Source organism: Pelobates fuscus, chromosome 3 (genome assembly GCF_036172605.1).
Source record: "Pelobates fuscus isolate aPelFus1 chromosome 3, aPelFus1.pri, whole genome shotgun sequence".
In the NCBI taxonomy this organism is placed as follows: Eukaryota; Metazoa; Chordata; class Amphibia; order Anura; family Pelobatidae; genus Pelobates; species Pelobates fuscus.
The window spans coordinates 190057303-190072164 of NC_086319.1; the positions used below are offsets into that span (position 1 = coordinate 190057303).

The following is a 14862-nucleotide window of genomic DNA, read 5'->3' on the forward strand; positions in this document are numbered from 1 at the left end:
ACCTACCCAAGTATTTGAAAGAGTGGTCAGTGTCCTATTTGAATTTGTTTTGATGGATAGGAGGAAATTGTGTAACTTGTGTAATTTAGGTACTGTTCCAAAGATCATTGTGACAGTTTTGTCAGTGTTTAGGAATACTTTGTTTTTTGAGATCCACTTTTCTACCTCTGTGAACTGGTCTTGGAGCACAGCCTCAAGCTGCGGTAGATCGGATTTGCTTGCATAGATTACTGTGGCGTCTGCGTTCATGTGTACATTTGAGGATTTGCAGACATTAGGCAGATCATTTATAAATAATGTGAATTCACACATACTCCCAAGGCGTACCGCAATTTTGAGTGCGGTAACCCTCCAGAGTATAATTATTGTTGGGTTTTGACCAGGTCCCTGGTGTCATGCACTCAACTGCTTGCAAGAGGTCTTTTTTTCTGGTTTTCGTCCAATCAGCATAATTAATGAATTTTTAGTGAGAGCAGGTGTGTATGCAAAAACATTGCAGTTTACTGACGAACAAGCAGCAGCTATCCTGTTGCCTTAATTGATTCTGAAATAGATTTTGAACTTCATGCAATATACCTTTCTAATTATTAAAGGATAAGGCTTCTGTATCAGGAATATGCCCAAAACTAGTGGGAATAACCCTGAAATGTGTAGAAGGTGGGTAGCTATTTCTAATAAATGTGCCTTGGAGTATATGTTACTGGTGATTGAGGAGGTGGGAGATTAATTAAAAGTTCTATTTTTATTTTTTTTTTTTTTTTTTTTATCTATTGAAGTCCAATGTATAAAGAATACAAAAAATTGACATTATTATAATAAATAGTTTACAACAGTCACAATATATCAGAAAAAAATTCAATTTTAATTTTAATCATCAAGCATTCCAGTCCTCATTCATACTCCATTCATCAATCATTCTGGTGCAGGGTCAGAAGAGGGTTGTTCAGGGATTAACAGTTAGATTCGATTATTCGTATTGGTCACAGTTTAATGTTCTTGTTTAAGTTTTTATATCGTATTATAGGAAAATGTTTGCCAATTATCCCATATTTTATCAAATAGATTCAGTTGGTTATTCATCGACTAGTAACCTTTCTCCATGGAACACTGGTAATTTATTTGGGTTGTGATATCTTGCCAGTTTTTGTACCCTTGACTTTCCATTTGGGGAAAGTCTAAATGGAGAAGACAAAACTGCAGAGTCAATAGTATCTCTTTCCCCAAAATGTCAGAGAGGAGTAATTTCCGATTATTTTTCAAAGTATCTAGCCCAGAACACTCCCACCAGATATGAAGATGGGATCCCTTAGCATTACTACATCTCCAACATTGGTCAGAATAGTCATTATATATTTTATTTAATTTTGTTGGAACCATGTACCACCTGTATAAAACTTTAAAGTACAACTCAATCAAATTTACGCAATGTATACCCTGTTTGACTTGTTTGATACTTTGTTTCCAAGTCTGTACCTCGAACATTTTTTTTAAAATCTAGTTCCCATTTCAATATTGGAAACTCTTTAACAAAAGTATCGTTAATACTGAGACATTTCAGTGTACGGGATATTCTCTTTTGAGGGTTGTGAGTTTCTGAGAAATCAGTAATATCATTATGATCTAAAGTTTGTTTACTAGATATGTAGTTTTTTACTCTCAGGTATGTAAACACTTCACCTAGAGCGAGAGGATATATAGACTGTAACAGGTGGAAAGGAATTATGCTGCCCTTAGAGAAGATGTTCAAAAGCTGGCTGATACCGCATCTTCTCCAGCTACTCAATCGAGATCTCTTATATTAATTTCCAGTAGTTCTAATGGAGAAGAAAGGACAATTCCATTTATTTGATTAAATTTTTTCCTTATGTTTTTAACTGTACTCAGTCGCCTTTATAATAGGATGTTTTGTAATTTTATCTAATGGGCATCTTTTATCTATCCAGAAACAATCGTAAATAAAGTCGGCTCTAAACTCGTATTAGTTATTATTTTTTATCCCAGGCTAGATAATGGGATAACATCTGGAAATCCCAAACCTCCATTTCTTCCTGATTTCTTAATTTATTGAGAAATTCTTGTTTCTAGTGTCCCAATAATACGTTCTTTTGTGTGTTTAGTGTATTTTGGTATTGACCAGGCTTTCTCTTGTCTACTCTGTTTTGTTCTGACGTTTCCTTGTATTATTTTTATCTATCCCGACGTTCTAAGGACCGGTTTAGAGACCTTTTTATCTGTTTTCATTCTTCTGGTGGATTTCATTCTGTGTGTTGAGTATAAACGTTACAGAATGGAGATAGTCCAGTACTACAACTTTGCAACCAGTTTCAACCTCCAGCTACAAATGCAACTATTAAAACCTTTGTCCAAAACCTACATTTTGAATTTGACATAATTCTGAATATAAAGTGTGTCCAACATTCAAATATCACCAAGAAAGAAAGATTAGCTCTCTAGAGAGGACGTCTAAGGACCCAACTATTACTATTTGCTCAGCGGACAAAGAGGGCAGTAGATTTATCACTAATTATTCTGATCACCATATAGAAATACTAGACAATTGCTAGTGTGGGCACCTAGGAGGAAGCAGACTGTAACCCTTGTGCGCAGTCCCAAAAGAACATTTATACCACTTTACAGAGTGGCCTGGACAAGAGAGTGAGTGCGGATTAAACCTTCAGGTGCTCTATTTGTCACCACGAATGTCAGCAGCCTTTACATGACAATACTCCATGAAGGAGGAATTGAACCAGGAAACATATTGGTAGCGTTGTTATTATGTACAGCGAACAGATATATTAATGGGTTGACAATGCCCCACATGTACCCTAATGTCTACATGTATGTGCATGAATTTAAACATACTTAGATAGACTGGGGTACCGGGCACTCAAATGGCAGATGAAATTTAATGTTGAAAAATGCAAAGTTATGCACTTCGGGGTAAAGAATACACAAGCAACGTTTACCCTTAATGGAAGCCAATTAGGGATAAAAACACACAAAAAAGACTTGGGAATTGTTATAGATAACAAACTATGAAACAATATGCAATGTCAATCAGCAGTGGCTAAGGCATGAAAAACGGCATTCATTCTCGGGATGAGAATATCATTTTGTCTCTTTATAAATCACTGGTAAGACCACATATTGAATATGCTGTGCAATTTTGGGCACCTGTTCTAAAGAAGGATATTATGGCACTAGAAAAAGTGCAGAGGCGGGCTACAAAATTAATAAAAGGAATGGAACATATCAGCTATGAAGAAAGGTTAACAAATTTAAACCTCTTTAATTTAGAAAAACGTCAACTTAGAGGGGATAACATTATACAAATATATTCGGGGCCAATACAAACCATTGTGTGGAAATCTATTCACAATCCAGACTTTACATAGGACACGAGGTCATGCGTTTAGACTGGAAGAAAGAAGATTTCATCTAAGGCAAAGGAAAGGTTTCTTTACTGTAAGAACAATCAGGATGTGGAATTCTTGCCTGAAGAAGTGGTTTTATCAGAGTCCATACAGATGTTCAAACAGCTACTAGATGCATACTTGCAAAAACAGAATATTCAAGGATATAATCTTTCAATGTAGGGCAATAACTGCTTGATCTAAGGATTAATCTGACTGCCATTCTGGGTTCAAGAACGAATTTTATTTTTAGCTTATTGCAAAATTGGAAGTGCTTCAAACTGTTTTTTTTGCATTCTTTTGGATCAACAGCAAAAAACTAATTTGAGGAAGGCTGAACTTGATGGATGCAAGTCTCTTTTCAGCTATGTAACTATATATTTTGTCTCTCTACAAACAATAGATTAACTGTTAACTGTTAAATGCACTTCAATGGTTACCTGTTTCTAATCTCGGCAGATTTATCTGAAATTCTCCACAATTTGCAGTTTCTGGATAGGAGCTCTGCAATTGATAATCCGTCATGACAGGTTGCCTGCTGGCTGACCTTCTTAAAAGCATCTCTACAAGTGTTGGCATTTTGTTGTAGGCCCTGCTTTTGACTTGGATACATGTTTCAGCATTTATTGATTCCTTGTACATATGGCAGTTATTTAAAAAAAAAAAAAATGATCTACAGCTCTTTGGATTATTACAGGAAGTGTAAAACAGGATGGTCTTTATTTTATCAGAACAGTTTGCCGTTATTACACCATTGTCTATTTTTTATGGTATAGACAAAAATATTTACATATTGTTTATCAATGTCTAGATTTAATAAGTGTATCAATGATTTCTAGAAATCTTTATACACAATATACAGGAATTCCTAACAACCTTTGTGTTGAGTGAGCTATTTTTTTTAATAATACTGTTCCTAGAATTATTTAGTACACTAACTTAGGAATCATCACAAGCTGTCAGATATGTTTTTACCATGAAGGGCAGTATGTGTATTATACAAAAATCTTAGGAGTACTGCAAAATAATTAGAGAACATTTAGTTTCCTTTCTATGCCATCCACATTGAGCTACATGACTATTCCTGCGAATATAATTTAGTTATAATATAGCATAATGCATCCTAGATTTGGATACACAATTTCGCTACATCTTAACAATTAGGATAATTTATAAATGGGTTAGCTCCTTTAGTATCTCTTTATTAAAATCTACCTTTCAATCTTTCACTACCAATTTGTTTTTTTTGCCCCATATGAGGAACACTTTCTGTTTATATTTTTATTGAAATGGTTAGATTTAGCAAGGCATCTTCTAAAGGGACATTTTAGCCATCCCGGATACTACCCTTATGGCTAAAATCCACCATATTTGTCAGTGGTAGTTTGGTCCTAATTCTACCCCTGCAACACACATTTGGCTGCAGGGATAATAATGTAGAGGCTAGCAAGCAGCTATTAGTTAAATAATTCTCTATGGGTTTAATATGAACTGGTGAATAAACACCTCTGATAAAAGAGGAATGTATCTATGTGTTGTAACGTCCATTATTAATTTTGATAAATTAATCCGTATATTGTTGATGACAAAGGTTTTTGTTTAGTTTTTTTTTAAATTTGACTTATCTGGAAATCTCCAAGAGTCATCTCCTTTTCCCTGACTGATTAGCACCAACATTCAGCTTCTGTGGGTTGTGCAAGCTTCTTGATATGATGTGCATGTTGAGAGTTGTAGAGGTTGTCAGCTGATGATTTCCTGGCTAAATGTACACCATATAATATGTAACTTTTACGTTTTATTGATAAATTAAAAATAAAAGCCCTTTCTCTAGATATCGTACTACAACTTTTATAATGACTTTAATTGCGATTTCCAGCCACATTAAAATTACTATTACAATTAACAATTACTATACAATAGCTTATTCATTTAAGGAGAGATATGATTACCATTCAATAGTCAATAAGGATTTTTTTCTAGTTTTTTGCAAAATTGGAAGGCACTTCAAACTGAGTTTTTTGCCTTCTTTTGGATCAACAGTAAAAACAGATAAGAGAAAGGCTGAACTTGATGGACACATGTCTCTTTTCAGCTATGTAACTATATACAGATGAAAACTAAACACAAAACAACTGCAGCCATGCATCAGATTTAATCTTAATACAGTAGCATGTGGATTGGCACATTTTATAAAGGAAATGTATTAATATATTTTTAACTCATCAGAGAACTGGCAATACAACTATAATTATAAACTATAACCGGTTATGTAAACATAATTGGGATTTCTTATTAAACTGATAATTGTCTGAGAATTTGCAGTATTTGTTTTAGATTTGTAGATTATTTTTTTCATGAGATAATTTGGACTAAAATGTGTACTTCACCTGTCAATTATCCACAATTTTCGGGTTGACAGGGTCTCCTGTAAATCAAATACCAATTTATCTAAAATTAGAATTACACATAAAAAAAGAATCCCAAAGCTACAAATATTTTACCTTTGGCTATTTAGAAATGTGAGACTGACTCCTGGAAACATAACTTTATAGAGACAGTGTAATGAGTCTACAGGGTATAGAACCAGTGCAGTAAAACAAAGCCTAATCTACCACATTTCCATGTCTATTTAGGATCCAAAACAATAGTAAAAGAGGTAAGGGGTCTTGAGTAATTTTTTTGTTAATGATAAGCATGGATCCTTGGACAATAAAGTTAAATCTAGGATAGCCTGCTTTGTGTAGTTTCTAAATATGAGTCCTGCATTTTCACAGTCTCTGAGAGTTACACACTAGATTACTGGGATTTTTTGGTGGTTTCAGGAATGCTTTGATTTAGTGGGGTAAGGTTAAGTAGTAAGATGTGTCTGTCATAAGCCTTAGTTTGTTTAAACACCAAGTCTGTCCCATGCAGTCGATCCAGAACTCCCAAAACGCCATAACACTGGTTAAACCTAAAATGCAGTAAATGATAATATTAGTACATTTTAACTTCTGATTCTAATTCTAAATGTCTAAATAGTAAAAATACAATCTAAAGTGTGTTACATTGTCTAGCGGTTCATGACTGCGATGCATTTTTGATGGACACACTTATAATTGGAGTTTTCAAAAAGCATAAGGGACCTGCTAAACTTTTTTTTTTTTACAGTCTGTTGGAACAGGTAAACACATTCACAAGCAGTTCACGTCCTTCTTATACAGTCGAGACAGCGGTCACCTGTGACATTAACTAAACATTACATACCAACTTTTACTTTACATGTTATAACTCTTATGTGTTCTGGTTTGTTAAATATTTATCGCTGCTAACGGATTTGCACATTGACATAGTTAGTGCCCGTCTTGAACAAACTGCAGGCGCAAAAATTTGCACATAATCACATGAAATATAACCATAAATCGAATTTACAGAAAGAAAATTTACAAAACAGACAAAAGAAACGGTTACAGGGATAATCAACGCTTCCATACATTTGCAGTCACATTTGTCTGTAACTACCTGACTTAACACCTGTGTTGGTGCTCTATTGATACCAAGGCCCCCTTTAATGTAAGGACTTAAAGTGCTCCCCCCTTATTAAGTGCTAAATGTCTCCTCTCAGGCATCCCATCTGAATTCCCCTCACTTTCACCTCGCCCAGATTTATTCATGAGTGTCATGTTTACCCGCTATCCTGCATTGAAAGTCGCTTCCCTTATTGTGCATAGTAATGGTACTTGTGTGGTTTTCCATATAATCTAGCTATAGCATTTTCTTTGGCCATTAGAATGTGTATAATCATTGCAGTTTCCTGCCAGAGTATACCATTGGTCATGATATGTAGCAAATAGATTTCTGGTTGTGGGGGCACCTATATGTTTGTGACATTAAATATCAGTTGTTGGCTTTGTTTCCACAGGATAGCAATCGTTTTGCAGTACCAGAAGATATAAGCTATGGACCCCTTCCGCTGCCCCACACCTCCAACACATCCTTGTGTTCACCCAGGGTATATACGTGCCAGTCGTTTGGGTGTCATGCACCAGCGCAGCAACATTTTGTGTGTTGCTTCTATATGTTGTATGTTGTATGTGGCTGCCTTGGTCAATTTCATAGCCCCATACCAATGGGAAGAATCCCATTCATTGTTTAAATCCTTCTCCCGTTGTATCATGAAAGGCAGTTTAGCGGGTTTTGCTATATTTAACAATCTCCTATAACATATTGAAAGAGGCTTAACCCAGGATTGGCCCCCAGACATAACTTCCCAAATTCATGCACCTTGGATGCTTCCACAACTACCACTTGAACTTTCATTAAAATTAGTTTAACCCTGAGGTACGTATACAACTCCCTATTTTGAAGAGAATAATTCATTTGTATATCCAGGAATTGGTGCATGCCGTGCCTGTTATTAAATGTTAGAATTGGTTATCCCTGGACTTATCCATGTTGATAAGTTTAAGTCCCTTGTGTAACATGTTAGACTATGCAAGGTTGCATAATAGGGGTATGTGTCTCTTCCCAGAAGTCTAGGGGCCCAGTTCCTCCACATCTGCAGGGAGGTTTGTGTTGTGGATAGAAAATTAGGTCGGAGGGTTAAGCATGATGCGCTACCCAGATAAGGTCCAGTATCTCATGATGGGGTGCAATGGATTGTTATAATATATGCCGCAATGGTGTGATGGTCTTGCCTAGTAGCGCCGCTGTCTGCACCAGTAGAGATGCTATATAATATTTCTGAATATGAGGTATTCCTAAACCCCCCTCTGTCATTTTACAGCTCATTGTGTTCAGTGATACCCTCGGGGGTTTACATTTCCAGATATGTGCATTGATGGTGTTCTGAAAATCAGTTTGAACTGCCTTAGGGATCATTATTGGTAAAGTTCTAAAAATAAATGGTATCTAAGGTAGGATGCACATCTTAACAGAGTTAATCTGTCCCACCCAAGATGTAGTCCCCCTGTCCCAGGGCTCTAATGTGTCTTGTACCACTTGCAGTAATTTACAATGGTTGTTCGCAATCTTAACCTGTTTCGAGGCTGATAACTGAATACTAGACATGTGCAATTAGTTTCGGTCCGAATATGAATTCGGACGAATTTCGGGCAATTCGGACATTTGGGTACTTCCGAATGTCCGAATTGCCGAGGTCCCGAAGTTCCGAAATTAACGAAGTGCTGAAGTTCCGAAGTGCTGAAGTTCCGAAGTGTCAAAGTGCCGAAGTTCTAATATACTTACCCAGTGAAAGAAGAAGAATGTTACATTGTATACAATTTTAAATAAAAAGTATACAAACCTAGCCAGGATTCACCTGTAAGCATTTGCAACACTTACAACAATCAAGTAACATACATTCATATAAAATGTAAGTGACTTGGCCAGTCAGTGTAATGACAGGAATGAATAAGTAGATAACTCCCTAATTCCCACGGTATTCGGGAGCTATCTACTAAAAGGCTGAAAGACCTAAATTGGTCTTTCAGCCAAATTTACTAATACTAAGTAAAGATTACTTAGTATTAGTAAATGATGCCCCTACTCGCTATACCGCGAGTAGGGGCATGTCAATTAAACAGTGAGCAGCCTGTGGCTGCTCACTGTTAAAAAAAAAAGAAAGGTCCCCCTTCCCGAGCCCCCACCCACGCTTTTAAACTAAAGGGGGGACCAATTGCCCCCCCGCCCCTGAGCGGCGGGTGGGGGCCCTAAATTATAATAAGGGGGGGACCTAATGTCCTCCCCCCTGGCCCCCACCCCTGAGCGGTGGAAGGGGGCCCTACAGTAAAATAAAGGGGGGACACCTAATGTCCTCCCCCCTGGCCCCCACCCCTGAGCGGTGGGTGGGGGCCCTAAATACTAATAAGGTGGGGGACCTAATGTCCTCCCCCCTGGCCCCACCCCTGAGCGGTGGGTGGGGCCCTAAATACTAATAAGGGGGGGACCTAATGTCCTCCCCCCTGGCCCCCACCCCTGAGCAGTGGGTGGGGCCCTACAGTAAAATAAGGGGGGGGACCTAATGTCCTCCCCCTGGCCCTCACCCCTGAGCGGTGGGTGGGGGCCCTAAATACTAATAAGGGGGGGACCTTATGTCCTCCCCCCTGGCCCCCACCCCTGAGCGGTGGGTGGGGGCCCTACAGTAAAATAAGGGGGGGGACCTAATGTTCTCCCACCTGGCCCCCACCCCTGAGCGGTGGGTGGGGGCCCTAAATACTAATAAGGGGGGGACCTAATGTCCTCCCCCCGTCCCCCACCCCTGAGCGGTGGGTGGGGGCCCTAAATACTAATAAGGGGGGGACCTAATGTCCTCCCCCCTGGCCCCCACCCCTGAGCGGTGGGTGGGGGCCCTACAGTAAAATAAGGGGGGGGGACCTAATGTCCTCCCCCCTGGCCCCCACCCCTGAGCGGTGGGTGGGGGCCCTAAATACTAATAAGGGGACCTAATGTCCTCCCCCCTGGCCCCCAGCCCTGAGCGGCGGGTGGGGGCCCTAAACACCAATAGGGGGGGACGTATTGTCCTCCCCCACGGCCCCCACCCCTGAGCGGCGGGTGGGGGACCTAAAAAAAAATGTTTCCCCCCCAGGTGACTAGGGGTCCCCAAACCCCTAGTCACCCCCTCCCCCGCCCCCAAAAAATGATGTCCCTACCTACCCCCCTCACCCTAAAAATAATGAGGGGGAGACCTTTAACTTAGAACCTGTAAAAAAAAATGTAAAAAATAACTTACCATTCGATGTTTTCTTTCTTCTAAAATCTTCTGTTTTCAGCCCCAAAAAAGGCCAAATAAAAAACCATAATAACCGACGCAATAAAAAAAATAAAAATAAATAAATAAATAAATAAATAATCCATCTTCACCCATGGAGGGCTCCGCGCAGACTGAGCTCTGAAAGGCGGGGGAAGGCTTATAAAGCCTTGCCCCGCCCTGCAATTAGACTCAGAGCACTCTGATTGGTGGGTTTAAGCCATCCAATCAGAGTGCTCTGACAGGTAAATGAAGAGACTGACAGGTAAGTCTCTACATTTACCTGTCACAGCACTCTGATTTGTTGGTTTGAAATCCACCAATCAGAGTGCTCTGTGTCATTTTACACAGCGTGGGAAAGTTCTTTGGAATTTTCCCACGCTGTGTAATTTGACTCATAACTCTCTGATTGGTGGATAAAGTAACCAATCAGAGAGTTATGAGTCATATTACACAGCGTGGGAAAATTCCAAAGAACTTTCCCACGCTGTGTAAAATGACACAGAGCACTCTGATTGGTGGATTTCAAACCAACCAATCAGAGTGCTGTGACAGGTAAATGTAGAAACGTACCCGTCAGTCTCTTCATTTACCTGTCAGAGCACTCTGATTGGATGGCTTAAACCCACCAATCAGAGTGCTCTGAGCCTAATTGCAGGGCGGGGCAAGGCTTTATAAGCCGTCCCCCGCCCTGCAGAGCTCAGTCTGCGCGGAGCCCTCCATGGGTGAAGAAGGATTATTTTTGTTTGCGCTCTTTTTTTTTTTGTTTGTTTTTTAATTGCGTCGGTTATTATTGGGTTTTTTATTTGGCCTTTTTTGGGGCTGAAAAAAGAAGATTTTAGAAGAAAGAAAACATTGAATGGTAAGTTATTATTATTTTTTTTTTACAGGTTCTTAGTTAAAGGTCCCCCCCCCTCATTATTTTTGGTGTGAGGGGGTTAGGTAGGGGGATAATTTTTTTTTGGGGGGGGGAGGGGTGACTAGGGGTGGGGGCTGGGGTGGGGGCTGGGGGGGAGGACAATAGGTGTCCCCCCCTATTGGTCTTGAGGGCCCCCACCCACCGCTCAGGGGTGGGGGCCAGGGGGGAGGACATTAGGTCCCCCCTCCTTATTAGTATTTAGGACCCCCACCCGCCGCTCAGGGGTGGGGGCCCGGGGGGAGGACCTTAGGTCCCTCCCTTTTTAGTATTTAGGGCCCCCACCCGCCGCTCAGGGGTGGGGGCCAGGGGGGAGGACATTAGGTCCCCCCTTATTAGTATTTAGGGCCCCCACCCACCGCTCAGGGGTGGGGGCCAGGGGAGAGGACATTAGGTCCCCCCCTTATTAGTATTTAGGGCCCCCACCAACCGCTCAGAGGTGGGGGCCGGGGGGGAGGACAATAAGTTCCGAAGTGACGAAGTTCCGAAGTTGCCGAAGTGTTGAAGTGCCCAATTGCCGAAGTCCCGAATCGCGAAAATTCCGAATTTCGGAATGCCGAACCGAACCAAACATTTTCCCCATGCACATGCCTACTGAATACGCAGATATTTTATGGAGTCCTTTGTCCACTCAAATGGGTACTCAGTTTTTAGTTTTTGTATAGTTGATTGAGGCATGTTTATGGGTAAGGCTTGGGTTTTGGTGATATTATTTCTATAGTACGACACTTTGCCGTAGTCCCTCAATAAATCCATCAACGGTAATTTTGCATTTTGTGGGAACTGCTAAACGTAAAGGAACACTATAAGCACCAAGACCTATAACCTGATTTGCGCTGTGCAGTGTTTTGAACACACTAGCCTCCCACTGCTTTCCTATAGAAAAAGAGGCTGAGTGACATCCCAGAGACGAATCCTGCTTGAGACAAAGGTAAATAAGGTTTTTCTGATGAAATGAAATTGTACATAAAATTTGGGCTTTCATTTATCTAAAGCATGATGTTAATGTGAATTAGGAGTAAAGCATGTAACAGCACTATACTCCAAATTTATGCAGCCTGCTGTATCCTCTAAATTAAAAATGCCCTTGAGGTAGGTGTGTTTACCCACATCCCACCACATATTTTTGTTGGAACAGGAAGGAGAAACTTTGCCTGTAGGCTTCTTTTTTTCAACAGATTGCAAACATGGAGCAACTTAAATCTATTTAAAGAGACGCGATAGTTTTGGTGACTATAGTGTCCCTTTAAATATACATCCAAACTAATACATAGTAGTCATTCAGTGTTTGTTGACTTTTCAGGCTTATATTTTACAACTCACTATATTCCCCTGAAACATGTAAGATTTTTTTGTTTTCTCTCAATTTGCCTCAGAATTGCTTTTCTGTATACATGAATGACAAATTAGAGACAAATTTGGGAATTATCTCTGAAAACTATGATTCGGAGATAAATGAATAATTTCCTCTGGGTTTATGAGAAGGGAAGCTGACACTGAGAATTTACATGTAGACTGTTAATAGTATATTTTATTACATTTCTTGGTCAAACAATCTTGGAAAATAAATTCTCACACATATTTTACCTCCAGACACACTCAAACTAGATATTCGTATGTATGCTCTCCTAGATGCCAACTTTATTTCCCTTCCTAAGTGTCTATTCACGCAAAACACAGGATTTTCTCCCCACAACGCACGTAAAATGACAATCCATGAGATGAATTATGGAGATATAATACTTACTTGAGATGATGGAAATCATGGAATTCTGGGGATGGGAGGAAGGGCAGGTGGTAGCCGCAGTGTGAGATTGTGGTGGAAACCAAAGCAAGACAGAACCATAACATAATGGTGGCAACATGAGATCCCATCAGCATTGGACCAACCATGGGTGGCAACATGTTAGATAACTGCAAAGATGATGGATATGGTAAATAAAACACAAAAAAGAAACAAAACAAAAACTATTTTAGATTATTGTGGAAAACATGGGCAATCTAGATAACCGTACAGATGCTGCAGATAATACGGCCTTCAGTTAAAGTTTTAATTTGAAATCTCAAAGTTCATTATTTTATTTTCAAAACTTACTTTTGTTCTATTTTAAAATATCACCTTCTTGTCTTACTACTTGTTTCATATTGTACAATTGATAATATTCAGCTTTTCACTAATTGGGCAGAGTGACAACAAAGAGCCAACTGTAAAGCTTGGTAGATAAAGAATAATGGTCTGGGGCATAAATTAATGCTATTCCTTGATTTTGTTGTAGTAGTTTGGGGAAAGTCTATTCTTAGTTACTTACCAAATCTATTTATCATAAATGTCTTAAATTTTAATAGGGCTCAATAACTGAATGCAAAGTTATATTCAAATATACATCCAATGCTAAACTAACGTGAAAAGAAGAAAAAAAAAAAAAAAAGGGAACACCTTGAACAATCCAAAATTTTAAACTATCTTTATAATATTAATCTGTCCTAGTATTTACCTCCCTTTTTACCCTCCCACTTCTCCTTCCAACCAACGTTTTTAATATTCCTTTCCTATATCCGCATGAAAATGCTGCAATGAAGAAAGAGGTCCAAACGGAATTGGTTTATTGAAATAAGTGTAGATGAAACAGAGTGGCCTGCATAGAAGAAACTGAGTTTAACCCAACCAAACACCTTTCGGATAAACCAAAATGCCGTCAGTGTCCGAACTATGTTTCAACATCTAGTTGAAAGCCTTTCTAGAAGAATGAATGCAGTTAAAGAAGCAAATGTTAATTCTCACAATTTTGGAATAAGGTGTAATTTCAGTAATGACTGATTAACCCTATTAATTATCCTACTCATTTTGTATGTTTTTTTGATACTCCAACAAAATAAAAGAGAAACAAATAGAATTTCCACTATTAATTATTAACTAAACTTAACATTCAGTGATTGTTTTACTGTAAAAATATTCTTAAATTCTATACTATACCATGCATTAACAAAACAAACACATATCTGATAAACACATTAAATACACGAGAATAAGGGGATAGTATGGTTCTGCACAAATACATTTACACTTTAAGCCCAAAGGTCCACGTAAAGTGATTCAACTGATAGGAATCATCAGTTGGGTATTGGCAAGTCTTGATGGAGTAGTGGGTCCTTATCTACTGTTAAATGCTACGTTACTTATAGAAATATTTATATATAGGGCTTTTTTGATATACGTACTATGTGCTCCAAAGGGTGAGCATAGAGTGACACAACTCCTACTGGAGCAGTCCATTCGTGGTGCTTCTTGTGGACATGTTTGTATAAACTAGGGTGATGGACCAACCTACATCAGAAGAAAAATACATTAGTCATTCAATAGTTCTATCCATGATATGGGTCCATTCATTTGTGTCGTGAAACTTTAACAGAACTGAAATGTATATATACACTCGTCAGCCACAACATTTTAACCATTGGCAGGTGAACTGAATAACATTAATTATATTGTCACAATGGCACCTGTCAATTGGGTGAATATATTAGGCAGCAAGTGAGGCATGTCAGTTCTTGAATTTAATGTGTCGGAAGCAGGAAAATGTGGAAGCAAAAATGTCGGAGTGACTTTGACGAGGGTCAAATAGTGATGGCTACATCTCCAAAATGGCAAATATTCTGGGGTGTTCACAGTATACAGCAGATAATACAAAAAAAAAAAAAAAGTGGGGCAAGGAAGGACAACCCATAAGCCCGGCTCATTGATGCATGTGGGGAGCAAAGGCCATCCCTTATAGTCCTATCACACCAAATAGTTATTGTAGCTCGAA

The 14862-nt window shown here is 39.0% G+C and overlaps 1 protein-coding gene across 1 annotated transcript in view; it reads right to left on the reverse strand.

The window, feature by feature from the left end:
• Nucleotides 1–5546: 5546 nt before the first annotated feature.
• LOC134602696 (fatty acid hydroxylase domain-containing protein 2-like) overlaps nucleotides 5547–14862 on the reverse strand; it is a 36991-nt gene continuing 27675 nt past the window's right edge. Inside the window, exons 7-9 of the mRNA XM_063447845.1 lie at nucleotides 14276–14381; nucleotides 12804–12970; nucleotides 5547–6366 (exon numbers count right to left, since the gene is read on the reverse strand). Of these exons, the coding sequence (XP_063303915.1) occupies nucleotides 6210–6366; nucleotides 12804–12970; nucleotides 14276–14381 (430 nt within the window). The 3' untranslated portion in view covers nucleotides 5547–6209. The remainder of the gene's footprint in view (nucleotides 6367–12803; nucleotides 12971–14275; nucleotides 14382–14862) is intronic.